General features: G+C 47.1%; 8 protein-coding genes across 8 annotated transcripts; 3 read left to right on the forward strand and 5 right to left on the reverse strand.

The window, feature by feature from the left end:
- Positions 1 to 550: 550 nt before the first annotated feature.
- Positions 551 to 1,537, reverse strand: DFL_006011 (uncharacterized protein; the record flags this gene model as incomplete). The annotated part of the gene is made up of 5 exons (XM_067635357.1): positions 551 to 587; positions 658 to 733; positions 805 to 1,132; positions 1,217 to 1,247; positions 1,314 to 1,537. The coding sequence occupies 5 exons, from the start codon at positions 1,535 to 1,537 to the stop codon at positions 551 to 553; spliced, it is 696 nt and encodes a 231-aa protein (XP_067489794.1).
- A 3,248-nt stretch (positions 1,538 to 4,785) lies between these two features.
- DFL_006012 (uncharacterized protein) lies at positions 4,786 to 5,511 on the reverse strand (the record flags this gene model as incomplete). Its single annotated transcript, XM_067635358.1, has 2 exons — positions 4,786 to 5,043; positions 5,113 to 5,511. The coding sequence occupies 2 exons, from the start codon at positions 5,509 to 5,511 to the stop codon at positions 4,786 to 4,788; spliced, it is 657 nt and encodes a 218-aa protein (XP_067489795.1).
- A 1,101-nt stretch (positions 5,512 to 6,612) lies between these two features.
- DFL_006013 (uncharacterized protein) lies at positions 6,613 to 7,411 on the forward strand (the record flags this gene model as incomplete). The annotated part of the gene is made up of 3 exons (XM_067635359.1): positions 6,613 to 6,739; positions 6,803 to 7,089; positions 7,145 to 7,411. 3 exons carry the CDS (start codon positions 6,613 to 6,615, stop codon positions 7,409 to 7,411), a joined length of 681 nt encoding a protein of 226 aa, XP_067489796.1.
- Positions 7,412 to 13,536: 6,125 nt separating this feature from the next.
- DFL_006014 (uncharacterized protein) lies at positions 13,537 to 15,644 on the forward strand (the record flags this gene model as incomplete). The annotated part of the gene is made up of 4 exons (XM_067635360.1): positions 13,537 to 13,781; positions 13,843 to 15,313; positions 15,379 to 15,481; positions 15,544 to 15,644. The coding sequence occupies 4 exons, from the start codon at positions 13,537 to 13,539 to the stop codon at positions 15,642 to 15,644; spliced, it is 1,920 nt and encodes a 639-aa protein (XP_067489797.1).
- A 1,206-nt stretch (positions 15,645 to 16,850) lies between these two features.
- On the reverse strand, positions 16,851 to 17,394 carry DFL_006015 (uncharacterized protein; the record flags this gene model as incomplete). The annotated part of the gene is made up of 3 exons (XM_067635361.1): positions 16,851 to 17,011; positions 17,079 to 17,214; positions 17,383 to 17,394. The coding sequence occupies 3 exons, from the start codon at positions 17,392 to 17,394 to the stop codon at positions 16,851 to 16,853; spliced, it is 309 nt and encodes a 102-aa protein (XP_067489798.1).
- Positions 17,395 to 18,322: 928 nt separating this feature from the next.
- Positions 18,323 to 19,525, reverse strand: DFL_006016 (uncharacterized protein; the record flags this gene model as incomplete). Its single annotated transcript, XM_067635362.1, has 1 exon — positions 18,323 to 19,525. The coding sequence occupies one exon, from the start codon at positions 19,523 to 19,525 to the stop codon at positions 18,323 to 18,325; it is 1,203 nt and encodes a 400-aa protein (XP_067489799.1).
- Positions 19,526 to 20,868: 1,343 nt separating this feature from the next.
- On the forward strand, positions 20,869 to 22,928 carry DFL_006017 (uncharacterized protein; the record flags this gene model as incomplete). The annotated part of the gene is made up of 4 exons (XM_067635363.1): positions 20,869 to 21,314; positions 21,408 to 21,889; positions 21,957 to 22,008; positions 22,070 to 22,928. The coding sequence occupies 4 exons, from the start codon at positions 20,869 to 20,871 to the stop codon at positions 22,926 to 22,928; spliced, it is 1,839 nt and encodes a 612-aa protein (XP_067489800.1).
- A 1,094-nt stretch (positions 22,929 to 24,022) lies between these two features.
- Positions 24,023 to 25,783, reverse strand: DFL_006018 (uncharacterized protein; the record flags this gene model as incomplete). Its single annotated transcript, XM_067635364.1, has 3 exons — positions 24,023 to 24,202; positions 24,254 to 25,621; positions 25,682 to 25,783. 3 exons carry the CDS (start codon positions 25,781 to 25,783, stop codon positions 24,023 to 24,025), a joined length of 1,650 nt encoding a protein of 549 aa, XP_067489801.1.
- Between the last annotated feature and the right edge of the window lie 23 nt (positions 25,784 to 25,806).

Consider the following 25,806-nt stretch of genomic DNA (forward strand, 5'->3'; position numbering starts at 1 on the left):
GGTGTGGGGCCTGACAGGGGATTTATTCGGCCATTCCTGGAATTTACTCGAATTGGCAGCGCAACACAGGGCAATGGGCCTTGCCACTGTGTTGCTCCGCCGCCAACATAAGATCTTAATTTTAACGAACTCCGAATTTAAATTTATTCAACTCAGTGCCCCGAAGCTACACTGCCACTAGAAATTTTAAAATATTACGCCTACTGTGTCGTTCAGCCTTTGCCCCGGCTAGAGCACATTCAAGACTCCGACCTAAGTTGAACCTTTCCAGTTTGGTATCTATTTTCTAACAAATTATTATTATTATATACAACTTCTCTTCATTTGCCTAGTAGGGACCGTCATGATAGCGGTATAAATTTACACATATCTTGCATAGTCATATGTCATGATTTGTATTATAAATTCACTGGTATAGGATGCGAGAATATCGGATCGCCGAATACAATATTGAGGAAATTGTAAAATTCATTAATAGGATGTACTATATATCGTCTTCAACGTCTTGTTGCAATTAAGATCGTGATATCATGTATTCTTGTCGCTGAAATTAACAGCACGACGTTCCTGTTTCCTGATGGGATCCACTAGATTATGCCTCTGTATTAGCCTTGAACTCTACTCGGAAAGTATTCATAGTAATCGGTTCGAACATACCTCGGTGCCAGGTTATCGTATCCGAAGAGCGTAAATCCTAAGAAGGCGCCGATAAGGATGCAAATAATGATGTAACCTAAATTCCAAAGCATCATATGATTAACACCCGACCTCCCTCTCTCTTATTTGTGAAAAAATGCCACTTACCATTGTAGTACATAGCCAACAACATGACAAAATAAGCTGCACCAAATTGTACCATATACAACAACCCTCGAACAACCTGCTGAAGAAAAGATGGTCTGAAATTGAATGGTCTCAAAAACCTCGCAATTCTCGACGATGCGGTGTTAAAACCTCGAATTTGGTTTGGCACGGGGCTTCCAGAAACATGTGATCCCTCGTCTGCGAGTTTCCCGGCTCCGGCGGTTTCGTTAATGGTGGTTACGGCGGCGGTGGCGTGGCGGATAATGTGTCGGTCGTATTCACGTTGCATGCGACGGACGAATTCGAGGGATATAACAAGGAGGATGACCTAAAAGTTTCCCACTAATTAATTACTTGGAATTATAACACGCATAGGGCTTTCGGTCAGCCAGTAGCATATGTAGGGGCTTACACCGATGCAGCTCAAGGCGAATATGCCTTCACTTGACACTCGCCACGTTCGAGAGATAAAGCACGAGTCGACAGTGTACCAGTTCCACAACATCTACATTGCATCATCCGAGTTATCGTTAACAGAAATGTATTTCCAAGTTCCCCCAAGAAGGTTCTCGGGCCGGGTTGCCATGATGTAGCAGAGATGTATTACCGAAATCTTGCAGCCACCCATCATGCTCATAGACATCGAAGTCGTAGCGGAAGCACTCATCCCAGTCATGGTTGGGTCCATGCTGGTTGTCGGTGTGGCCCCCATATCATGGCTGCTATGATCCATTTTTGTTTAAAAGGTAATTAAATATTAAAATACAATCACCGGAGACGTTGTAATAATATTACAATAGTAATAGGCAGCCGGAATTGACAACTCGATCTGCAGGATATAAGATCTTTATGTTATCCAGTATATGCAAGAAGATGTCAAAATGAGTCGAGTCGGGAGCATTTATATATCTGCAAAAGGCCATCTAGTATAACGCTCCCACTACTCTCCCAAACCGTGGGCACGGCTCTCAATATGTCATGGCCAGCATGCCTATCCACAATGAATACTATATTTTCTTATTCAATATGCAACTGAGTTCGTTTACCACCTCCTCGAATCACGGGCGGGTCCTAGTACGTACCCAGCCAATTTGATAACACGATGTTACAGTTATCATGTTTTCTAGTCTCAAAAGTCAACTCAGAATCGCACTCTTTTGATACCTTTTAGTCCCGATTTTTATTTCAAGGTCCACGCTATGCCACCTACTTTATCAATCGAATTCCTTGCATTTTGCTAGCGCGAAAAGCAGGCAACCAGTGAATCTTTATCGATATCGTGGCAGATACTTTATGGACTATTTGCCTACAGCATCGCAACATTTTGGAATTGGATTTCTCCTCTTCTACATTAATTAGCTTTAATCGAAATAACATAATACGAAATTCCTTATTCGTTGGAGCAATTGGTTACACAAAATATCCTAATATGAGCCGAGACAGTCGGCTCGAACATGAAAACGCACACGTGAGAAAGTTTGTGAGCACAGTACAATTCCTCCCAAACACTTTGGAAAACTCTGCGAAACTTTGATCGCCAAAAAAAAAAAACATTAAATTTTGATTAAATGAAATAAAAATAAAATATTAAATAAAATATTATCGAGCTCTCGTCTTCATACATCAGAAGGCGTTTTCCGGCATGCAATAATCATGTCTTAATGCATGTGCCGTGAGAAAGAATGAGCACGTTTCTAATGGTTTGACATATGCGCCATGCGCTCGCTGCTCCACTTCCTCGATCCTTGAGTACCAAGCATTTTAAAGTGGAGGAAGAGAGTTTCGCCGTGTCCCATGTAATTCGGGTCGGAGGACATGGTACCCTTTGCATGTTGGTAAGAACATGGAAAGAACCTATGGTTTAATCTTTGCAGCGTAGCTTTGGGTGGGCAGACATAGGCTATTCAGTTCGCCGTTGTTCACTACCATGAACAGCCATTAACATCGACAGATAAGTAGGTGCATCTGTTCGGTCAGCTGAACGCGGGGAAACGGCTTTAAAGGCTGCTTGGCTGCTTAGGTTCCATCCTCAAAAATGCTCAAAAATGCTCGGCGAAAGGCGGGTCACGTCGCTATTTGCCTGTTGGATGCTTGGGGGTAAAAAATACCACACACCCCACGCTCTGTTGCCTGTGAAGGTGTGTTGGGCATGGTCTTTCCTTTCTGAGGTACAGACCAGGATAGTCTTCAGGGCTTCAACATGGCCTCACCATCCCACCGTAATTATCATCAACTAGGGCACATGGTGTAAAGGTATTCTAGAAGGGAAGGAAGTATAATTCTGAGGATTACATACTTCTAGCTAGATTGGGTCCAAATTCTAAACATGTTCCAGCTAGTCCGGATACACCCACGCTACATCCACAAATGTATACACAAGCGAATAAGACATCTGACATCAGCCAACTGTACTAGTAGTGAAGTACTTCATCCGACAGGTAATATGGTAGCGGTACTTCAATCATGCGGGGTAAAGCTGTTTTGCCTCGTAGCTGCGTCGAACAGACAATATTTCCGCAGCCTCCGGTAACAATAGCCTACAGCCCCCCTATCAATATCGATGTCATGTAGCGACGGCCTCTTTCTTCGAAGAATCGTAGATCTCCCCAATAGCGAGTCTCCCCGATAGTCCGGCGGTTTGTCTGTCACAAATTTACCGAAGAAGAAGAAAGCAAAGCTCTGCTTGCAAAATTTTTGGGTTTATCTCGTGACGAAAGGGTTCGCCACTGCCACCGCTGAAGGGGTATAAGTAGGACAGATGATTTTAGAACGATAGAGTTTTCCCCCTTCCTTTCCTCTTTCTTCTTTCTTACCCCTCATCCCAACTATCGTCAATTTCCCTCTCCCGAAGAAACGAAAAACAAAACAACCAACCTTATCTGAACTCCTGTTCCGAGCAGACCCTTGAAAAACTACCTCAATACCATCCCATCTATCCCAAAATGAGTATGCACAACCCTTCACAACCCTCCCCGCCCCTGTCGGATTCGCTCCGGCACCTGCGCCTGCGCGCATTTTGTCTGATCGATCCACACTCTCGGGAATTTGCTCATGTGTCTCGTATTTGTGAAATAACCAGTTGCCGAAATTATAATTGTTGATCGGTGCGGTGATGACTGCCAGTGCGGAGACAGTTGCAGTTGCAAGGACTGCCCAAAGGTACGTTTATTTATCCCACATTCGATTAGTCTGCTCGATGACCCTAAAGGACGCCATACCACCCATGTTTCGTGCAAGCACAAGAGTTAAAATGTTACTAGAAACTAACTGCTTGCCCACCTCTCTAGCACCCAAAATAAATGTTTGATTGAAGAGATATCTGGCGTGAAGGTTTTTAGCAGAGTCTTGGAGTTTGAGATGGCGAGTTTGAATTTATGAGACAGATTGTAACGTATGGGTATGAGGGTTGGTCTCAAATAGCTTGTATCGGAGTAAAATAGTTCAAGGTGTCGAAAAGTTAGTAACGAAAGGGTAGCGATGAATTGAAACTTTGACAATGATATATGTATACGTCTATGTTTTCTTATGGTTATGCTCGGAGTATGATCGTGTCCCAGAGTATACTAGTAGCAAAGTAAAAAATATAGTAGCTTGCATAAGTGCTTCGTAGAGCTAGAGTCGGAGAGCCATCCAGCTGAACGCCCCCGGTTAGATCTTTTTTTGTACAAATGCACTAATCCTGTGAGATCTTTGGAAATTATGCAGCCGCCACCCGCATATATGTTTCCTTGCGAGCGGCAGCCCGCATGGCATCGAGTTATCGATGAGGGAGCCAGGGCGCTGGGACTCGGATCGCAAGCAGTTACTCCATATGACGCATTCCCATCCGATGTAGACATTAATTTATTAACATTCTAAAAACTGACGGCCGTAATACAACAGGGTGAGAAAAAAAAGTCGTGATATACAAGTCCCTTCCGCCCCCTTTTGATGCCTTTCGTAACTGGCGATATGGTAGCATATAATTCCGTGATTCCTTATTTACAACCCACCGAGAAGAGCGATAGCAATACCAACAACGCCACCGACCATGGAAAAGCTCTTCAAGCTACCGGACGAAGGTGTATTTGTCGCAGTTGGGGCGGATGTAGTCTCAGAGGTGGAAGGTGTATCAGTCGAGCTGCCAAAAATCGCTTCCAAAGAAGCATCCTCGGCGAAACCAGCGTCGACACCAGTGCCGTTCTTGCAAGTATCCGGGAGGTTCGAGTTAACTCCATTGACGAATCTAACATAGGCGCACTATTTCACATCAAAATTAGCATCCTTTATTTGTTTGCGACAAAAGTTGACGGGAGGGGTAAAACATACAGCATACAGCATTCCATCAACCGCATTCTGCACAACCTGTACGATCCCTTGCTTCCCAACCAAACTCTTGGGTGCTGTTACTCTCGGTTCGCAGAAGTCTCCAGAGCCATATTGCTCTACGATGGGGAATCCCTTGTATGAATTAGGGCCATCGGGAGAGTTGCCTTCGATTATACGGAACAGAACCTTAACTTCAGGATGGGAAGAAGCGTAGGCGACTGCATCACCATCGACGTGGAATTGGGTGACGGGTGTATTGGAATCGAGAGTATAGCCACCACAGGGACCTTGGTCTTGTTTGGCGGCAGATTTGCCAAAGGGTTCAGGATAACGGAGGGTGAAGTGGGCATTGGCGACCGACACGGTCAAGAGGGAAAGGATGATAGATTTGGCAAACATTATGAGTATTATGGATTAGGTGTTATCAGGAAGCAATTGATGGTACTATAATGGAATACAGATATGAAGCAATTAGGTACTCCGGAGATGCCCAATTGCAATTGTGGCGCGCGGTGAACGTGAACTTCGAAGCTGTTGAGCTATGATGAAGAAGAGAACAGAAATTAAAATCCAACCCCGAACTTAACGCGCGACCAAGATATTTTCCCCCCCCAAAAAAAAGAAAGAAATATCCTGCAGCATTCAGGTTTAGTGTCCAAGCCGAGATCCGGGTGTGTGTAATTCCATGACTAAGAAATCAGCGCCCGTCCTGTTGGAGGAATATCGTGATGCATCCTGAACTATAGCTCTGGCCATGTGGTGTGTAGTATACAGACAAGCTTAACGTTCCCCGTAGCCAGTCAAGAGACAGGGGAGGTTGTGTGTTGTGGAGAGCCAAGCCTTGGCCTGCCTGGAAACCATCGCAAACTTGCTCACGCTTTACCATTTTGGGAAGTAGACCGTGCAGGGCGGCCCAACGCAGCAACACCCAGTTTCCAACGTTTGGAGCTCACCTGCCCGCCAGAGATCCACATCTCGAACATCTGTGGTTTTTTGGCTGGTTGACCGTGCTCGTTCCTGCACGGTTTAATATCAACTAAGTCCATTTCGTGATGAAAACTGTCTCGCGTTCATGCATGTGCATAATCGATAGCGTTCAGTATTCCAAGCTTCAATCGAACCGAACGAGACAAAATGTTTTTGTGAGCCACTTAGCTCGGAGCCAACTGACCGGGTTTCTGCGATATTGCTTTTTAATAACTAGCATTTGCATTCCCGTAGTTCAGGACGTTGGCTTGGGCCCCATTTCATCTTCTTCCTTTTTCTTTCGATCAATTGAATTGGTACTGGATGTTTCTGCTGCAAAATCGCAGGCGGGGAGGGAAGAGAGGCGATTATAAGATGCTGCGATCGCTGCTGTTTTCAGGCGGTACCTTTGTCTGAACTTCATTCCTCTCTCCATCTCAATTGAGCGCCTGGACACTTTCCTCATCTTATCCTCTACCTCTCCATATATAACGTCGATTGACTTTGAAATCTTTCAACTGACAATCACCCATCATGCTTGTTAAGACTCTCGTCGCAGCTGCCACTATCGCCACCGCCGTCCAGGCCCATTACTCGATTGAATACCCCACATGGAGAGCTGATTCCTTCGAAGAGCCATACAACCAATGGCTGAGGCCTTGTATGTAAAAGTCTTCTTTGTAAATCGTCTTTATCGTGTATAGACACTGACAGTATTCCGCAGGCGCCGGTGCTAACACCACCCAAAATCGCACTGTCTGGCCTCTCGATGGTGGTTCCCTCGTCTTGGGACTTCACCACTCCTTCGATTATATCTTCGTCAACCTTGGTCTCGGCACTGAAGTCACCACCTTCAACATCTCCCTTACTCCTAACTTCCTCAACAACACCGGAAACGGTACTCTTTGCCTTCCAAAGGTCCCCATCCCAGCTGGTATCGAGATCCGTGACGGACAAAACGCTTCTATCCAAGTTGTTACCGTTGGCGCGACCGGTAGTGCTTTGTATAATGTAAGTATAACCACTAGGTTCTACTATAGGAATGGTATCCTAACATGACAAATAGTGCGCCGATATTCGCTTCTCAGAGGACGCTGAGATCCTCTCTGGTGATGCTTGCCAGAACACCACCAGCGGCCCACTTATCTACGTCCAAGACCAGAACGCCATTGCTGCTGCCCAGGGCGACGACACGGCCGACGACAAGGCCGACGACAAGAATACCACCTCTGGTGACAAGCCTTCCGCTGCCGTTCACGGATCCTCGATCCACGTCTTGACCTCAACAGTTGCTGTGTTGATGGCCATGGTTGTTGCTTCCGGATTGCTGTAAACCAGTTTGCATTTTTAATGTTTAATTGTTAATGCGGTGGATGAATTATATTACTTGCGAGACCCTTTTTTAATCACGGTCCCGCGAAATGTTGAAATGTACGATACCAAATACCTTTTTTTACTTTAGGATAGTATTCATTAGTGGTAATGAGACTCTTCAATAACGTTTTCATCGTGGATTTACGAAGTTTCGAAAATCAGAAATTCAAACTTTAAAGTTATCTTTTTTTTTGGTGTAACTCTGTAGGCGATCTTAACCTTAATTTAAAATTTCTCAAGCGAGGTTGTCTTATGAGGACGGCCGTAGACGTCACGTTGTTTGTCTCGCGTCTTAAGCTCAATACGGCAATTCGAAGAGAAATGTAAACTGCTTCAAAGCTTGAGCTTGAAATTTGGAGGTGCTAAGATCATTAGTACGTACTCTCGTGTCCGGACTAGTTTCGTACCCAGCATGCGAGTTTTACAAAATTTCCCGAGTAACCTTGGGAACGGCATTCTGTTTCGATGTGTATACTTATGTACGTGTGCGTATTTACGAGACCGTCAACTTGACCAAACCACGGCTACGAATTCCAGCGTCATCGACGGCACAATACGCTTTATCCTGGTCTCGTACCCGGCTTTATCCTCGATGTTTCTTAATCTAGGTACCTATCGTAGGAGAAACCGAGGATCTGTTGAGACAGAAAATCCGGCTTTAAACAGCCTTCGAAGCTGGGTACGAGGCTACTTCGAAGCAACTAAGGAACTTTAACACTTTATATATAATGCTTTATAATTCAAAAAGGGTTCCCAAAGCTCTTCGAAACACCCTGTGGTAGAAGGTATACTAATATCTATGGTTTCGGGGGCTCGGGGTTATTTTTTGAACTACCAGACTGTTTACAAAGAGGTTAAGGTGACTTTTTCTTCGAAGACTGGCTAGCCGTACGTGTTTTAAGGTAGATTTTCTGTCTTGGAGAACGCTTAGCTTTCCCTACGGTATTAATTGCCTCTCTTGATATCATCCAATTGGGAGGATTTAGATATATAGATTCAGCATTCGGAAACTAGTTAACCATGCAGCTATATTAATGGTCGAGGAACAATTGTAATTAAGGCATGGGTGACACTTCTATAAATTGATGTATAGACAAACACAAGCATCGATATTTAGGATTTCGAAAGCTAATGCGATAGCTAATGAAAAGTGAATCTTCAGCGTGAGAAACCAGACTGCCTCAACAGTACTATGGATAGACCCCTACCAGGTTGGAAATTATACCAATTTTCAACATCTAGAAATCTCTCGTGGACTTAACGTAGGTGGAAGTACGATGTGCTGTGCCTCGCTTGTCGTCAAACAGGGCAAGAGCCTATGTGGATCACAGAATCCTATCGCCTGACACTGCAAGAGCAAATGCCTTATCCCTCGTTAATGACCGAATCCTGCATGAAAGTCCCTCGGAGTGCAAATAAAGACACTGTTATTCAATTTTACATTCGAGTGTCTAATTGAATTCTCGGGGTGATGCCTAAGGCTCTAGGTCGTCGGTACAGGGCACGAGGCACGAGGCTCTGAACCGAACCTTGGGAACCAATGGGGGTATCGACATGGCCGTTGGGCTCGCATATCGTGGATTTCAATCTCCTATCCCCTCATTACGGATACTAGATGCGTCAGCTTTGTAACAGATCCGATATCAGTCGAACACATGCGAGTCCCATCAACTCCGTGTACTCATATCTCCATTTGATATCATTGATCGTCTTATCGGCATATGCGTTCGGAGATCTTGCTCTGCTATACAAAGGACACCTATGTCGAAATCCAATCCCTCGATTTCGAAAAACTTCCAAGACAGTTGATATCAAAAAAAGAAAATTGAGACGAAGAAGACCGAGCTCGCACTACCCGGATGATTCGTCATGAGGCTTCGTAAATCGATTTCGATTGCCTCTCCTTCATGCTTCGCGCCAGTTTCAGAAGTTCTGAATCTAGAGAAAGGTCTGCTGTGATATCGAGCAGGTTTGTATGGCTCTTCAAACATCACTGTTACTGACGGGGACTAATTGTCTCGCTAGTGATCGCTAATGTATATCCAACAGAGATACTTTATAAAATCGGCATGCAGGCCCGGAGAAACCTCCCAGCCGTTCAGTGCGTCGTTAAAAACTTCTGGTTGAAGGTTTATGACATGCGTGCTAATCGCGGTGGCGCCACCGGTTATGAAACTATAATGAATTTCCCCTTATCTTCAAATATAGATCCGATTGATAAAAGGAAGAAAAATTGGTAAAATGAGAGCGCATGCGTGCCATGGCACCTCTCAACGTGGAACTCTCAAGCCACGCCATGTCCATAGCCTGTCAATCTGCTACAAGACCCACCTTTTTGGTGTTGCAGATGTTGCACTAGGGACGGTTAACATGTCCTCGACTCTGAACTTCATGGCAGGAATTGTCGGACACGCTCCACCTAACGGCACACCGTTAGCAGTCAAAGAAAATTTACCCGTTCAAATCTGAAATGCCGGAGGTTTTAAATTTTTTTTTTTCTGACATCGAAAGAGAAAAGGGCTGCGGAAATCCTTGAATTTGGGTGGTTTAGCATACCCGCTATCGTGGACCATGGGTAAGCTAAGATTTCCCTAGCGAGGATTTACGAGTCAGGGAGCGCTGACCCGAAGTCGAGACGATCGGGATCGGTGGATTCGTCATCAACCAAGTGCCTAGATGATTTCTCATATATTAATAGAGACAAGTTTGGAGGTTAGGGCGCTTGGTGTTGACAGGTGGTTAAAGGAATTTGCGTAGCGAATTCGATGGCTGAGGGTATGTAACCGTAAGATACATGTGCATCCCGGCTGTGGATGGGCATTTCGAATTTTCTGATTCAAAGCATTACATATTCCTTAGGAATCATCTTGGTGCCGTCTTGGAGGACAAGGAATGATTTTTGAAAGGGCGGTTTTCGATATGGTTCGGGTCGATGGTTATGGGACCAATGGCTCTGCCTTATTTTCTAATGCCGTTAGAACTGGTTGATATTTGGAGCATGAATCCGCGCAGCTTCGGCTTTGATTCCCTTTAAAACTTAATCCCTGGTCCATGTTCATGTTCTCCCCATGATGTCACTTCCCAGGAAATGCCATCACCAAAGTGCAGGTGCACGCGACTTCAAAAAAAAAAAAAAATATCCTTTCCCGTGAGATCGAGGCTGCCATCACTCAAACCCCAAGTCTCCAGATTTTAGATCTTTGGATTCGATCGCAATCGTTCAAAGAGAGCTTGTACGCCGCTCCACAATCACGAAGTTCAACACACTCCGAGTTTCATAATCAGCAAGGTTCCTAGTTCGGGAGATTCCAGTGGACCAATCAATCCCTGTCCCTGCGCAAATCGTACCATGAATTCATGAAAGGACCGAACTGACTAGTGGTTCTCATTAGCCTGTGTTGAACCGAAGCGACATTTCCTTCTGGGTCCGAAGCCCTGGTTTGACAGCATGCTGCACTGAACGGGCGGGAAAATGCCCCGGGGAAGGTTACGCATAGATTGATGAAGCTAGGACCCCATATTAATTCCATTATAAACAAGATTGTTGAGAGTGGCAATTGCAACATTCTGTACCACGGGGATGGGTATTTTCGAAATTTTCTTGGACAAACCATGTTGTGCTCACCCAACGGTAGTCTAGTCTAGTTGATGTGATGGGGTTTCCCATCTGGTTTTCCCGTCCTGCGCTCAAAATTTCTTTCGGATTGGTGGAATCAAAATTTCTGCGAAGATCCAGCCAAGCGATAACACGTCGTACCTGGAGCTGGGAACCGGTGAACACGGAATAAAATCTGCAGGTTCGTTTCTGCGTGTTGCTCAGTGGACATCGCAGGCGAGGGATGAGTGAATATTTGGTCCATTAAGGAAAGTTATAATGCTCCATGAACGGCTGGAGACGATACATGGATTTTAGAGGTGATGGAGTGCATTGCATTGTGGCTATCAATCAATCATCTCGCATCCTGTGTATTCTTGGTCGGGAGGTATATTCCGTACACAGTAGTCCACGCTCAGACTTGCCGCTGTTGGTAAGTATGGGCGATCGATTGATCATGATCAAGAAGATAAATTCCAAGGCCATGGCCGGTCCGTGGCTGGGAAGTGATGCGGTCGAATGTAAATAGGCTAGAGGCTATCTATAGAATGGGCTTGTTTGGCTCTGTCTGGCCTCGGGGTCTCAGGGCCAATCGGTGTGTCGAGGTGAGACTCCAGCCTTCGGGCAGCAGCATTAATGTTGCAACTGGCTAAGCTTTTCGGGTGAATCCTAGACCCAGGGATAGGATCTATTCTAGATTCAATGAAAAGATCGATTCACGAATCCAGTATGGCCGTGGTATCGCGAGGTGAAATAGCCTGTGATCAAAGGAAGTTAGATGTATACAAATGAGCTATTTGAGTTTATAATTGTTAAAATGTTTCCTTCGGGCGGGTAGATGTATTCAGAATCAGAATACTAACCAGGAACCGTTGGCCAGACCAGGGCGCGAATTCGAAACTGTCCTGAGATGAACTAGTTCGATAATCCAAAACGTCCCGCTATCGGTGAAGTTAAGCTATAGTGAAAAGCTTGTCTTTGAGTATGATATCAGATATATATATCTATCCGAGGAGCCGTCGAGTCGAGTTAACTTTTGGAGGAGGGGTTTTGAAGGTTCTTCTATTCTTCTTCTTCGTTACTACCTTACGCAGTCAATCAGTGCTGGAAGCTGGAAGTCTGCATTTCTTATACAAATGGTCCCCTCTTTTTAATTTAATTTAATTTCTTTACTATCTCTCTGTTCTAGTCAACTTATCCTCACGACTTCAGTGACGTTCTATTGCGTTTATATTGCACTTTTCTGCTAATTTAATTTACTCTTCGTCAACGTCTATCTCCAACCCATCTCGACGTCTCTTACATTACGTTACCTATTCCTACCTCCAACAACCTCCCCATCAACATCACATCTCGCTCTACCAAGCCCTGCCGGCAGGCAAACGATCTCATCACCATCTCCATCTTTGGAACTCCATTCTGTAGGCATCGAGTAGCACCTATAGTATACTACCTTACTGTGCGGTTGTGTGGTATCGCTTCGGCCATCCAGAGCGTCTATTTGGTCTACCAGGCTAGTGCTGTTTCATCACTCCACACCGGAGCTGTCCTGTGCTGGACAAGCCACCCACGTTCTATTCCCCTGGGCTCATGCAAGTCGCACAGGCATCACTGTGGAGTTCCGATTTGCTTGTTTGGATACTCGCTGTTGCTGGTACGGGCGTCCCCTGTTGGTCCATGGTGGTCCTGCCTTATTCCCCTGCTCGGTCTTAGCAGCCACACCCAATATCCTCCTTTTTATATGATCATCCTCTCTCCTCTCTCACCGTCTTCCTTTCTCTTACTCTCCCTCACCGCATCGACAGCTCGCCTGTACCTTGGCCTTTATTTTTGTTTTTCGTCGCTCATTGCCTTATTCTCCTTTCCCTTGCGGAAAGCTGGTTGTCTGGTCTTTTTTTTGTTTCTGTCTTCCCCTTCTAACACTAGTATATTTCCCACAGATTCCTTACTTTCTAGAACAGGACTTCTGGACCGACCTCCATTTCCTCATCACCGCCCCTCTGGAAAAAAAACCACTTCCCGCTTCTTGCATACCGAAGGGAGATTCACTCCTTTGCTCTCCTTCGACGTTACGAAACAAAAACGTCACGATCTTAAAATACTAAAAATAAAAAAAAGTCGTCGAAACTCTAGCTGACCGGTTTCATTCGCTACCTCGATCTTTCCGGAGCCGTTAGCGTTTCGTTTCAACTGTCAACTGGAGTTTAACTACGACCATACCATTATATTGTCAACTTTCATTAAAGACTCTTGCGCCAGTCGCTCGATTGATTCTTCAGGGCTTTTCGATAAGGGCGAAATATTTAGGAGCCATCGAGAACTCGATTAAATTTCGATTCTTCCGACCATTCTTTTTTCAAAGAGCAACAGGAACAGGGTTCTGTTAGATATTTGGGTAACCGACTATACACCATCGACAGGATATCCATCCTCGCCTCTTGCTTTTCCGACCATCAATTTTTTCAGCAGGACTTATCTTATTCTTCAATATGTCCATCAGCTTCTCGGGCACCCTTGCCGCCAGCGCTGCCGTAGAGGGCAGTGGCCTTTTCACTGCACCACCACCTGCTAGTACCGTCATTGCTACACCTCTTGGCCTTGTCTCGTCGATAGTGACGTCTGCCGCTGCCGCTGCAGTCACCAGTGGTGCCGCTGGTGGAGGTGGAGGTGGAAAACAGAGCGCATTGGCCCCAGATGAGGAAAGTGCTATGAAGGCCGAGAACAGGAAGTTCAGGTAAGGATATTGAGTGGATATTTCCTGCAACATTCAAAAGTAGATGCTAATATCGCCGTAGTCACTGGCTCTTTCTATGTCTGAGCGCCATCGCCATCATCATCATCATCTACCGAGGGATCCTCCTGGTGTCAGCTCACATTCGACACTTGGTTTGTATCAATGACTCGACTCAGGCCTACTGGTCTATTCCAGCTGCTCCCTGGCTCTCAAAATTCAAGAAGGACTTCATTCTCGCCCCTCTCTTTGGGCTTCGTCACAATGAGCATTTCAAGATCGGCTCTGCCGGTAGCGCTGGCATTGTTCCAACTAGGTTCCAAGCTCTCTTCCTTCTCATCCTCTTCGGAGGAAATATCGCTCTCACCGTTGCGAGTATTCACTGGTCCATGCCAAGCGCCGTGATCCTTTCCGAACTCCGTAACCGTTCCGGTGTCCTCGCCGTCACAAATATGGTTCCCCTCTTCGTTCTCGCTGGAAGAAACAATCCTTTGATCCCTCTGCTCAGGATTTCATTCGACACTTACAACCTAATCCACCGATGGTTGGGAAGGATCGTCGTCCTCGAAGCAATTGTTCACACGGTAGCGCATATCAGCAACAAGGGCTGGGACAAGTACCTGGCTTCTGTCGGAAAATCACAATTCATCATGACCGGTACCATCTCGACGCTGGCTATGATCTTCCTCTTCCTTCAATCCCCATCCATCATCCGCCATGCCTTTTACGAGACCTTCTTGACTCTCCACATTCTCGCAGCCGTCGCCGCAACCGTGACGCTCTACTATCACCTCATGCTCATCAACAACAAGTGGTTGGTTTACCTTCAGGTTACCATTGCTCTCTGGGCTGCGGAACGTTTCGCTCGTTTGGTTAGCATCATCTATCGCAATTGTGGTAGAACTATGACTCGCGCTACCATCACCGCCCTCTCCACGGAGGCTTCCAGGATCACTTTGGATATGCCCCGCCCATTCAAGTTCCGACCGGGTCAATACGTCTTCATCTACCTTCCGACCGTTACTGGTTGGCAGAGTCACCCTTTCTCCGTCGCATGGGCCGACGAAAGTGCACCTCTTGTATGGGACGAGAAGAAGGAAGAACTCCCCAAAAACCGCCAGGACGTTTACGGGCCACAAAAGACAACCGTGGAACTTATCGTGAGACGACGAACCGGTGCCACCAACTCAATTTTTCAAAAGGCAGCCGCCGCGCCCGATGGAACCGTTACTGTTCGGGCACTTGTCGAGGGTCCTTATGGTACACATCACTCCCTATGCTCATACGGCACGGTTGTTTTGTTCGCCGGAGGTGTTGGTATCACACACCAGCTCCCCAACGTTCTTGAGTTGGTCCAAGGATACGTTGATGGTACCGTCGCTACCCGAAAGGTTACACTTATCTGGGTGCTTCAGAACCCGGAACACTTGCAATGGGTTAAGAGGCAGATGACTTCCATCCTCGCTATAGAAAGGCGAAGGGAGATTCTCAAGGTCGTCTTGTTTGTTACTAAGCCGCAACAGTCAAGAGAGATTGTAAGTTATTCAAATCGTTCTCTACGATACACAAAGGGGATCCATGACTAACATACTGTAAACAGATGAGCCCCTCTTCGACCGTTCAGATGTTCCCGGGCAAGCCAAACATTGAGCAAGTTCTTCAGGGTGAAGCCGAAGAGCGAGTTGGTACCATGGCCGTCTCCGGTATGTAATTTCAAAACCCAATCTTCTTTGTCTGGCCAAATTGCTAACATGGTTGCTTTTAGTCTGCGGCCCTGGTGGTATGAGCGACGATGTTCGATACGCAGTCCGCCGCTTGGTCGACTATGTCAACATTGACTTCATCGAAGAAGCTTTCTCGTGGTAATTTCTATACCAGAGCTTCTTGCATCCTCACCCTCCCCCTTTAGCATATATTGACTTTCTTCAACGAGCGGATACCATGTACCACTAAGCTACCATATAGACGCATGCCCGTTCTTCCTTCTTTATCTTACTAGTTTCTCCTCACGAGTGAGCTAGTGTGGATTCGGCGAGCGACTTTAATGTTTTTTTCTTTTCTCCGTTCTCTAGCAGTGGAAAGGGGGACCAATTGTCGCTACGTCTTTTTTTTTGTCTTGTTTTATAGGATACAAACCAAATTTATAACTTGTACATCTTTTTGACCTGACTGTTTTCATAGCGCTTCTTTGTTTTTTCTTCAGCCATCATCTGCTTTTTTCTCACTTCACTGTAATATTAGGGACCTTTCATCAGTCTTTCACGGGTTCTGTCATGGCGTTCAAACCGGTGATATCCAATTTCATTTTTCTTTTCCCCTTCCCTTCTTGATTCCTTTGTAGTATAGCCTACTCCGTACTAGCTAGCACCCAGCGGTTGTAACCAGATCCGCATCCTCCCTGGCAAACAAACACCTTTTCGATGATCCTTACGGAATATATCGGTGAATTCGTCGTTGAATGCAGCTAGTTACCCATGGAGCTCCCGCAGTAGGAACAGTCGAGTACTCGAGTACCGAGTTATCTGGTGCTAGTGACTCGATTTGGGACGAGGTCTCGTGGTCAGTTGCTCAGTTATGCAAACCGCATTTACATGAAACGAACAGCCGTCATCGGTCACGTATATCGTTAAGGATACCTACATGCATTTACCTAGGAACGTTTCTTTTTCTTTTTTCTTTTCTTACATAAGATTTTAAATCGATAAGAGGGAATTGTTAACGGTCTGGGTATTTATGCTGCGCGCGCGCAAAAACAGAAGGCAGGAAAAGGGAATACGCAATGCCGGAGGATCTCATTGGTTGATGAGTTCATCGATGCTGGCGGAACGGCCATCGATGGATAGATAGTTTGTCATAGCATTATCGAGTTCGGAGGCGGTAAGCCAAAAGGTTCACCCCCGCGTGGTCTCTAGAAAAAAGAAACAAGAAAATAAAACCATAAAAGGAAAAACGACCTCCAATGCAAGTTTAAACGTTTACCATCGTTATGAAAACAAAAAGGAAAAGGAAACAGTAGGGGATATCAGGTCTTTTTTTTTTCAAACGAAAAGTTGTGGTACAAGGGTATTTTTTTTACAAAGCACCGGCCTTTTGAAGCAGTCCCGGAAGAGCGGTCTTCTTCAGGGCCTGTAGGTCGCTGTTTCCACCGATGTGCTTCTGGCCGATGAAGATATTGGGGACGGTTCGCTGGCTGGAGATCTCCTCGAGAGCGTCCTGGATGGCAGAGCCGTCGGCTGGGGATTTGATTTCCTGTTAGTATGTATTTAGTAATTAAAGATTGACGCAAGGTAGTAAACTTACACTCCTTATCCAGTTCGTAGACCTCGAACGTAGCATTCATATCCCTAAGCAAGGTCTTGGTGGCCTTGCAGTAAGGACAATAAGATTTGGAGAACACCATGACGGCATTGTCGTCGATGAGTTTTTGTGCTTTTTCCTATTTCGTCATAATAATAAAATCTTCCGAGTTAGCGAGAGAGCCACATTGCTTGCCGGCCGCCGCCTGCATTGAATTGTCAAGGCTTTCGCTTGAGGGCCTTTTTATGTGTATGTATGTAAGGCGTGATTATGGAAAAGGGGTGGGGGAGGGGCATGCGACACCAACCTTGGCTGCCATGGCTGTTTGTGGAGATGGGGCGGAACGGGATCCGTAGAGAAGTCGAAGTATGAACGAAATGGTGGGCGAAAAGTGAGGATCCGGCAAAGCGATCCTCGGATGATAAAGCTAGAAGGGAGATGATATGGGATGAAAGGGAAAGGACCAGACTTGTGACGGTGAGAAGGGTGTCCTTTTGTAGTCACTACTTTTTTTTTTTCCTTTTTTCTTTCTTTCTGGAGTTCCTTTGTTGGTACCTCTTGGGTGGGTGTGGTGGTGGGAGAGTTTGGTTTGATGGGAACGAAAATGCCGCTGAGTTTGTGGTTGATGTGATGTAACTGGTTGCAATACAGTACAATGCTATGCACCTGCCCAAGTGACCGTTCGTAGGTAGCTGATGGTCCGGGATAACCGCAGAAGCAGGATCTGGTCTTTTGGCTCCTTCCCGTAAGTACCTTCGTAGATACAAGGCGAGAGAGCTGACGTGGGGTGCAATATGTTGGAGGGGAGGAGGTTGGAGGTTTTTAAGTTGGTTGGGTTGGTTAGGTGGTTCTTATTCTTACGAGCAATGGGATGAGACAGAACAAAGTATCGATGACGACAGAACCCAACGCCATGGCCCCGGCTTTGCCGCGCTAAGCTTTACTTTCCCACATAACTTTTCTGACGGAGGTCTGGAGTACTGACCGCTGAACGGGTGCTATTAATATAACGGCGATTTGTAATTATTCAAATTGCAATTCGGTACAACCATCCCGTGTAAGCACGGTCCGGTCGAGTCGAGGAGGTAAGTTATCATAACAATCGATTGCATTGCAATTGGCAGGCGGAAAAGTATAAAAAAAAACGATTTCGTGATCGTTTCAAGTAATCAAATATGCACGATATCGGTATCTTTCTTTGAAAACATCACTCGGCTCGGAAGCCATGTGGGAAGTTATCAAGTGATTCATGGGTTCGTCGCTCCCGGATACCCAATATCTTCCATCGGATCGCCCAACCCGGCTCTGTCATAGTCATGCATCATCCAACCCCACGCCCGACCGGCTTCTGACCACCAAACCCCGCTGTTATCGCTGCTCCGTTCCAGGGTTTCGTCGGCAAGCCCCGCTCGGACCAAAGATGGCGTGGCATACCGCAGGAAGTGGCTTCTCTGGGGTTCCGCTAACGCAAATGCGTTTCCTGTGATGCCGTGACATAAGCATGGTTCTTTCGTCAGGAGGCCTCGCTCCCAAACCACCTTTCGCGCCTTTTCAATCGCTCCGTCGATTTTCTCCCGTAGGTCTGGGTAGTATTTCCTCAACGGGATCAAACACCAGATCATACCTGGCGCTCCGTGACAGAATTGAACAAGATCCTCACCCCCGTCTTCGCAAGAGAGCCAGTTGCCACCATCCGTTTGCAGGGCAAGGATCTTTTCCAACCTACCTTGTACTTTTGGTGCGTAAGCAGGGTTCGTCATCACGATATTTGATATAATTGCGATATCGCCATGACCTGCTCCGATGAAGTGTTTCTGATGGTCGGGGTTGACCCCGAAGGTCCAGGGATCGTACGAGAGGCAGTGCTGGATTATTTTTTCGATCTCCGGGTCGAGAATCTCGCTACTTTCTGGGAACCAGTATTTCATCGTACGCATGAGGCTGAGCAATCCGGCCCTGCCGAAGAGAAGCTCGATGAAAGTTGGGCGAAAGTTTAGCTTGTCGATGTTTTGTGCAAAGTTTTGGACGCAAGTGATGTCCTTTGCGAAGCAAGCCTTGACGGCGTTATAGCACATGTATTCGTGGTTCAGACTGCATCCGGAACGCGGGGTTTCCTCCGGTGGATATTCTTCTTGTCGGAGGGAGAGGTACGCTTTGCAGTAATCGGCCGGGAAGAGCCCACGGATGGCCAAGTCCGGATGGATTTTGGAAAGCCAGAGGAAGAGGAAGGCAATGCTGGTTGGACCGACAAAGAGACCAAAGTAAAGGCCTCTGGCGAAGCTACCGGTCCATGGGATGTTCGGAGGGCAGATATCGAGTATATTTTCGAGGGACGTGACGAGGTGATCGTAGGGATTGGGCATCGGTTGAATGAGCTCCGGTTTCTCGACAGCTTCATTGATGAAGTAACGCCCGGTTGGGTCCTTTTGTTTTGGAAGAGACGTGGACATCGCGAAGGAAATGGTATACAGGCCGGTCGGGTAACGTGTCGTTAATTGCGATACCAAGGTTGTATTGTCGCGTAGACGAGTCGAGATCTGTTCGAGGAAGCGAGATAGGAGAGTCGACTTGCGAAGGCTCTCAACGACAGCGTTCATGTCCGGAACGATCGAGTTTATTCCGACTGTGACTTGGGCACACTCTTAAACACCCGTCGTATAACGCGTAGTGCTCATGGGAAGCAGCCAGGAAGGGTATATACCATTATATCAGCCCCTCTTCGACTATAGGATCCAACAGCCGCAACACTTAATTCTCTCCGGAATAAGCCTTTTTAACGGATAAAATGCTATATATCCCAAGTCTATTCTCTCGTAATAAGATATTATACATAGAGGGAATTGATATTGTCTCGCAGTTCGGTGTCTTGGACGTTTCTATCCTTTATATTAGTGGGAAATCTCGCATCTATAGACGTAAGCGGGAGAGACATATACGCCTCGGGTAGTAACTCTTTTCTCACGAAATCCCGAGACCCGCCAGGGAAGAACTGATAAAGGATCATGATTTGTATGCCGCCCCGGGGCCCAGGAATTGACGGTACTCTGATTATCCATGAACGCGTGAAAACGGTGTGGATATCGGACACATGTACACCCGGGTTCCTGCTGTTAGAAATGCACCTTCACAACCCCTCTACTTCAGAATCGTATCCAAACCTCTACAGGACTAACTATTTTATTAAGACCTGCTACCAAAGTCCCGATTGACGTTCTCTGTCCCAAAATTATAGTGGGTAAGCAGAGGGCGTGTTTAAAGCCGGATCCGGGCCCGATCATAGCACATACTCCCTGGGAGCGAGGTTTGGTGTTATATCGAAGCGGATGCATATTCTCTCCTCGGGCCCTTTTCAGAGCCACTCAAATCCCGATATCTTCGGGTTCAGAGCTTAACGTATGTGGTGGCAGCCTAGTTGCCGTCTGTTTTTGCCCTTACATCTTTCTACCTCATGAACGCACGGTTTTACGTAATCTCGAGTCTGAATTGAGTTCTCTGATATCCGATCAATTCAAGCGGCCAGCCGCGGTTGCTTCTACCGGGAGAAAAGGATTCCAATTTTTCGGCGACTACGATAAAGGAATACGACTGTTAGTATCGCATGCTCGCTCTGGGCCGTAAAGAGAAATTGTTGTATTCGTGTTGAAAATGTTGCATTTTGCATAGCTCTCGATAGGCTGTCAAGCTTCAAGCCAAGCTCGCCGAATGGAATTCACCTCTCCCACCAAACTTCCATCCTTTTGCGGGTCAATCGAAGGTCTCCACGAACCTCAACCATCAACCTGACCGACCGACGATGTCTTCGTTCCCTTACATCCACATTTCATGCCCGTGCCATGAAGACCGTCCCCAAACCTTCACCATTGATAGCGCCCGGCCGATATCCCCCTCCAAATCCCCCTCCAAACACGACTTCAACTTCTTACCCACGGACCCACATACACCCACCAAACGGCGCACCCTCCTAGGAGGCTTCACTCCATCCGTCTCGTTCGATGGTGGAAACCTTGGTCTTGACTTGGACGACGACGAAGAACTCACCGACGAAGACGACGAAAATAACTTCGATCCACGCGATCCACGGTCTGCATTCTCGTTATTCCCCATCGAGAATCTATTATACTGCGAAGATTGTCACCAGATAAGATGTCCTAGATGCGTACAAGAGGAGATAGTATGTTGGTACTGTCCCAGCTGTCTCTTCGAAGTACCCAGTTCGACCGTCAAAAGTGATGGAAATCGGTAAGGTAATCACTCCGCTAGGTTACTTTCGTGTGCTTCATAGCCTTTTTGAAATCGGGCCGTGCTAATAGCTCTGATACCTTCTGACTGCAGATGTACAAGGAACTGCTACTTATGCCCGGTATGCACCGCCTTACTCGCCGTCATCCCGGTAAACCATTCCTCCGGACACTCAGACCACCCCACCGGTCCCTTCAACCTCTTCTGTTCTCACTGCCACTGGACAACATCGGACCTCATACCACCCATCCAACTCGAAAAACCTACTTCGATCTCCGCACAACTTTCGAAACTCACACATTCACCGCAGGATACCGAGTTTATCCGGTTAAAACAACATTATGCTCAACAACTCGGTAATGCGCAAGAGGATTTTACCAATTCCCCGGCGGCATTGACGAGGTTGATGGGCTTGTACACGGGTCTCGGAAGTGGTAGTGGAGGTCACGGTGGGAGCAGGAAAGGAAGGGGTGTGAAGAAACTGGAGATGAAGGAGGTCGATCGGCCGAGGGAGGTCAATGAAGAACAGGAGTTGGAGATTGTAGAACGTATGGCGGTGGAAGGATTAGAAGCTAGTAAGTGCGCAGCTGCTCCGACCGCCCGCCCATGGTAAAAACAATATACTGACGGATATGGAAAAAGCAACGACCGCAAAGCAGCGATTAACCCAACCTCACGAACCACGGTTCTTATCGTAAGTCACCGCCATGTTCACCGACTATACCGATTCCGGACCGCTGACTGACTCCGACCAGGGATTTGACCCCCACCGCCGTCCTCCTCCGCACCAAACGCTCAAAACGCTGCCGCGCCTGCCGCCACATCCTCGTAAAACCCGAATCCAAAGTCCAAACCACACGGTTTAGAATCCGTTTGGTAGCCCTGAACTACATCCCCTCCCTGACCATCAAACGTCTCGACTCCACGATAACCTGGAACAACCTTACCCCCCACAAAACCCACAGATTCCTACTAACTGTCACAAATCCTCTGTTCGACCCCATCAGCGTTAGTTTGTTAACACCGAGAAGAACCCCCGGAACGGCATTCGCAAGTCGAGTAACGATCTTATGTCCCGAATTTGAAGTCGGTGCCAATACCGACGTTTGGGACGATGCTCTGATGAGTACCAAACCCGCCGCTGCTACCCCATCCGGTGTGTCGACTCCACCTGTCGCCGGATCGTTTGCTTCGTTCTCGAAGGATCCGAAAATGTCGACCGTGTACGAGCAAAAGATGAATTACACGAGCGTGGTGATCGAAGTCGTTCCACCGGAGATTCCGGATACGAGGGAGACGAGGATACGTGATGAGAGATTGTTGGAGATTCCGATTTATGTGAGGGTTGAGTTTGAAGCCGAGGTTGATCGGGATGATGAGGAAGGGGGTGGTGGGAAGCCGAGCCATTCGGGAGCGTCGGGTGGGGCGGTGCAGAGGGAGAGGGTGGAGTATAGTTATTGGTGCGTGGTCGGCGTCGGAAGGGTCGGAGATCCGGTGGAAGGGGTGGTGGCGAGCGAGCCCAATACACCGGTGAGGACGCCGGTAGGAACGCCGGTGAAGGCGCCGAGGACTCCAGCGGCGATGAGAACGCCGTTGAGGCAGGTCAGGTCGTAAGAGAGAGGGCTGTAGCCTTCGGGATCTTGGGTTTTCAGAGATACGGTTAGCTTTTCGGTGGCGAACTAAAGTATGCGCTGCGCTCTACGGCTCTCGTTCGACGTAAGAATAATGGAGGGTCAGTTTTGGAGTGATTCGGTATAGTATTTGTTTGTATTCTAGATGAGGAGAGGGCTCTCTTTAACTCATTCGGATGTAGGTATGGGGTAGAACGGGGGGACTCTCTAATAAACAATATTTGCAAAAACAAAATAGTGGATAAAAGAGACAAAGATAAGATGGATGTATGTGGATACAAGTAGACGTAGTAGTATCTAAGTAAGTTTTCAGAAACAAGAGGCAAAAGTACAAAGGGAGACCGTTATACGATACCAGCTTCAAACGGGCAAAGGGAGGAATGCGAGACCGGGAAAAAAAAAAAAAGAAAGAAAAAATGGAAATGGAAAATGATGCTTGGGAAGCTGTTCTCGAACAACTTGTTTGGTAGCAAAGAAAATGAAAAGAAGATTCGGAGACCAAGGCTACTGGAAGTATTGTAATAGCAAAGACAAAAAAAGGAAACAAAATGTCGTAGGAGTGTCGAAGGTCGGATGTGTGTGTTCTGGGGGTGGAATGCCATGCGTCGCTATGACTAGGAAAAATATCTGCGGCGTTCGAAATACGAACGCGAACAAGATGTGAAAATGAAAAGAAAATAATACACAAAGGAGACTGTGGAACTTTGGGTGAGAAAATATACAACTGGGAGGAAGAAGAGGGACTGGATAAAGACAATAATAAAAAAAACATTTAGAAAAATGTTGCAAGTGTGGGAATGACAGTATCTAAAAAGAGGCCGTTAGAGAAGACGTAGGGGATTACAAGTGTAGATCTTGAAAGACAAAAGAGAAACACCCGCCCGGGATATAGGTTATCATCAAAAAAAAAAAAGTCCGAGTCGAATATTGGGAACAGGGTGGATAACAAATCAAACGCCAAGATTCGCCTAACGCTGTGCTTTTGGTTGCTGGAAAAGGATCGAGAAATTGCTGAAATATCGAATCGACAAGCCGTGAGGGAATGACAGATAGGTTGTTGCTTTGCAGAATAAAAGACTACATGATTGTACAACCGCAACATCCCTTGTCCTTCTTGCCCTTAGCGGGGACCTCATCGGGATCTTTGACACGGATAGGTTCCCTGGAAGGAGGTCTCGGAGGAGGTGATTCCGATCGTGGTGCCTTGGGGAGAATCTTTGGAGATTCCATTCTTGGGGTTTCCATTTTCTTAGGTTCCTGTAAAGATGTTAGTGTCATTGTCGGAGAGGGGTTGGAGCTTGTACGTACAACCATCGGCGGGGGGTCCCTCTGCTTTTCATTTGACATTGGCCATTGGGCACCCTGCTCCCCAAAGTTGATAGCTTCCTTTGGCTCGACATCCTTCTCATAAAGTTTCAGAGGCCTCAAGTCCCTATCAAAAACGGAAGCAGGTGCACCTTCACGTTCCCATTCCTCCTGTTGTAATCTCTTCGCAACAGTCGGAATGATTTGTTGGTCCTGAGGCAGCTTCGGATCCGGCGCATACGACCCAACCGCCCATGGTGGCTGGCCTTCGGGAGACTTATGTTGCGGTGCAGCGTTGACGCTAGCGGACCCGCTACCGCCGGAGCCTCTGTTGCCAGATGCCGATGCAGTTCTCAGTTTCGGTAGGTTCTTTCCACCGGCTGCAGATGTCCTATGAGAGCTAGATGGACGGCGAGGAGAGCTCTTAGACAAGCTGCGAGTTGTCCGATTGGGAGGGGTAGACGAGTTTGCGGTTCCTGGAGCTGATTTCTCCGGTGGTGTAACCGGTGGATCCTCGGACTCGAGTGTTTGAGATCTGGCTCTCGTCGCGGGGTATGAAATGCTCTGCACTTCGTCTTCATCGATAGAGCCGGACCTTGCTCTTTTCAGTGGAGAGTTCCGTTCCAAGAATTGCAGCGGGATCGGGGCTGGCGAAGCCATATTGACGGGGATCTTCGATGGAGTATTCGACTTGTTTCGAGCTGCGGCCAGTTTCTGTGCGACACGTTCAGCCTCACGTTCTTCGGGAAGCCTTAGATCAAAGTTGTTATCCTCGAAAAGTTCGGAATCCTCTTCACCACCCTTTTCGAAGGAGTTTTCCCGAGTCTGTGCGGTTGAATTTCCTCGAGCCTCCGACATACGACCCAGAGAGAGCTTTCGTGATGCAGTCTTGACCCACGCCTCGCTTGAGGTGGAGGTTTTCTTGAACTCGACGGACTCTATTCTCATCAACTTATCACGGTGAATCCAGCTAGAAGCCTCCCGGTTGTCGATGTCCCCCGAAAGATCGTACATGGCAGTTGCGGAACTGTTGATATTCGGCAGGATTTCGGTGACGCCGCTGATTGTCGACAATCGGTTGTCCGAATAGAGATCGACAACGGAGTCTCGGCCATCGGCACTGCTCGGTGAACGACTGGACAAAGCTGGAGCACGAGGTGCGGCTAGGAAATCGTCTCGAGAAATTTCGGCAGGGTTAGAGGGATAAGCATTCCTCGGGATATCTCTCGCATAATCGCTATTGGATCGATTGTAAGACGGTTTCCTATTTTCCACCACCTTTGGCTTCGTAACAGAGCTTGTCCTAGACCGACTGGCGCTTCCGTTCCTGTTGTTGCCGGTGTAACTGTAGTAGGTGTTACCATCGTCTTCCTGTAACGACATTAAAAATTAGCACAATGCACCATATCATCTGTGGACGGAAACACTCACAGGGGCATCGATGGGTACCGAGTAGTCCCAATCGCGATGGCCGTGCGATGAAGCCGGCGGGGTGATGCTAGCGACACCTCGAGATGCAGTGATGCTTGCCATGGTGAAGGGTTTCCGGATTCGCT

This window comes from Arthrobotrys flagrans (genome assembly GCF_004000055.1).
Source record: "Arthrobotrys flagrans strain CBS H-5679 chromosome Unknown unitig_9, whole genome shotgun sequence".
In the NCBI taxonomy this organism is placed as follows: domain Eukaryota; kingdom Fungi; phylum Ascomycota; class Orbiliomycetes; order Orbiliales; family Orbiliaceae; genus Arthrobotrys; species Arthrobotrys flagrans.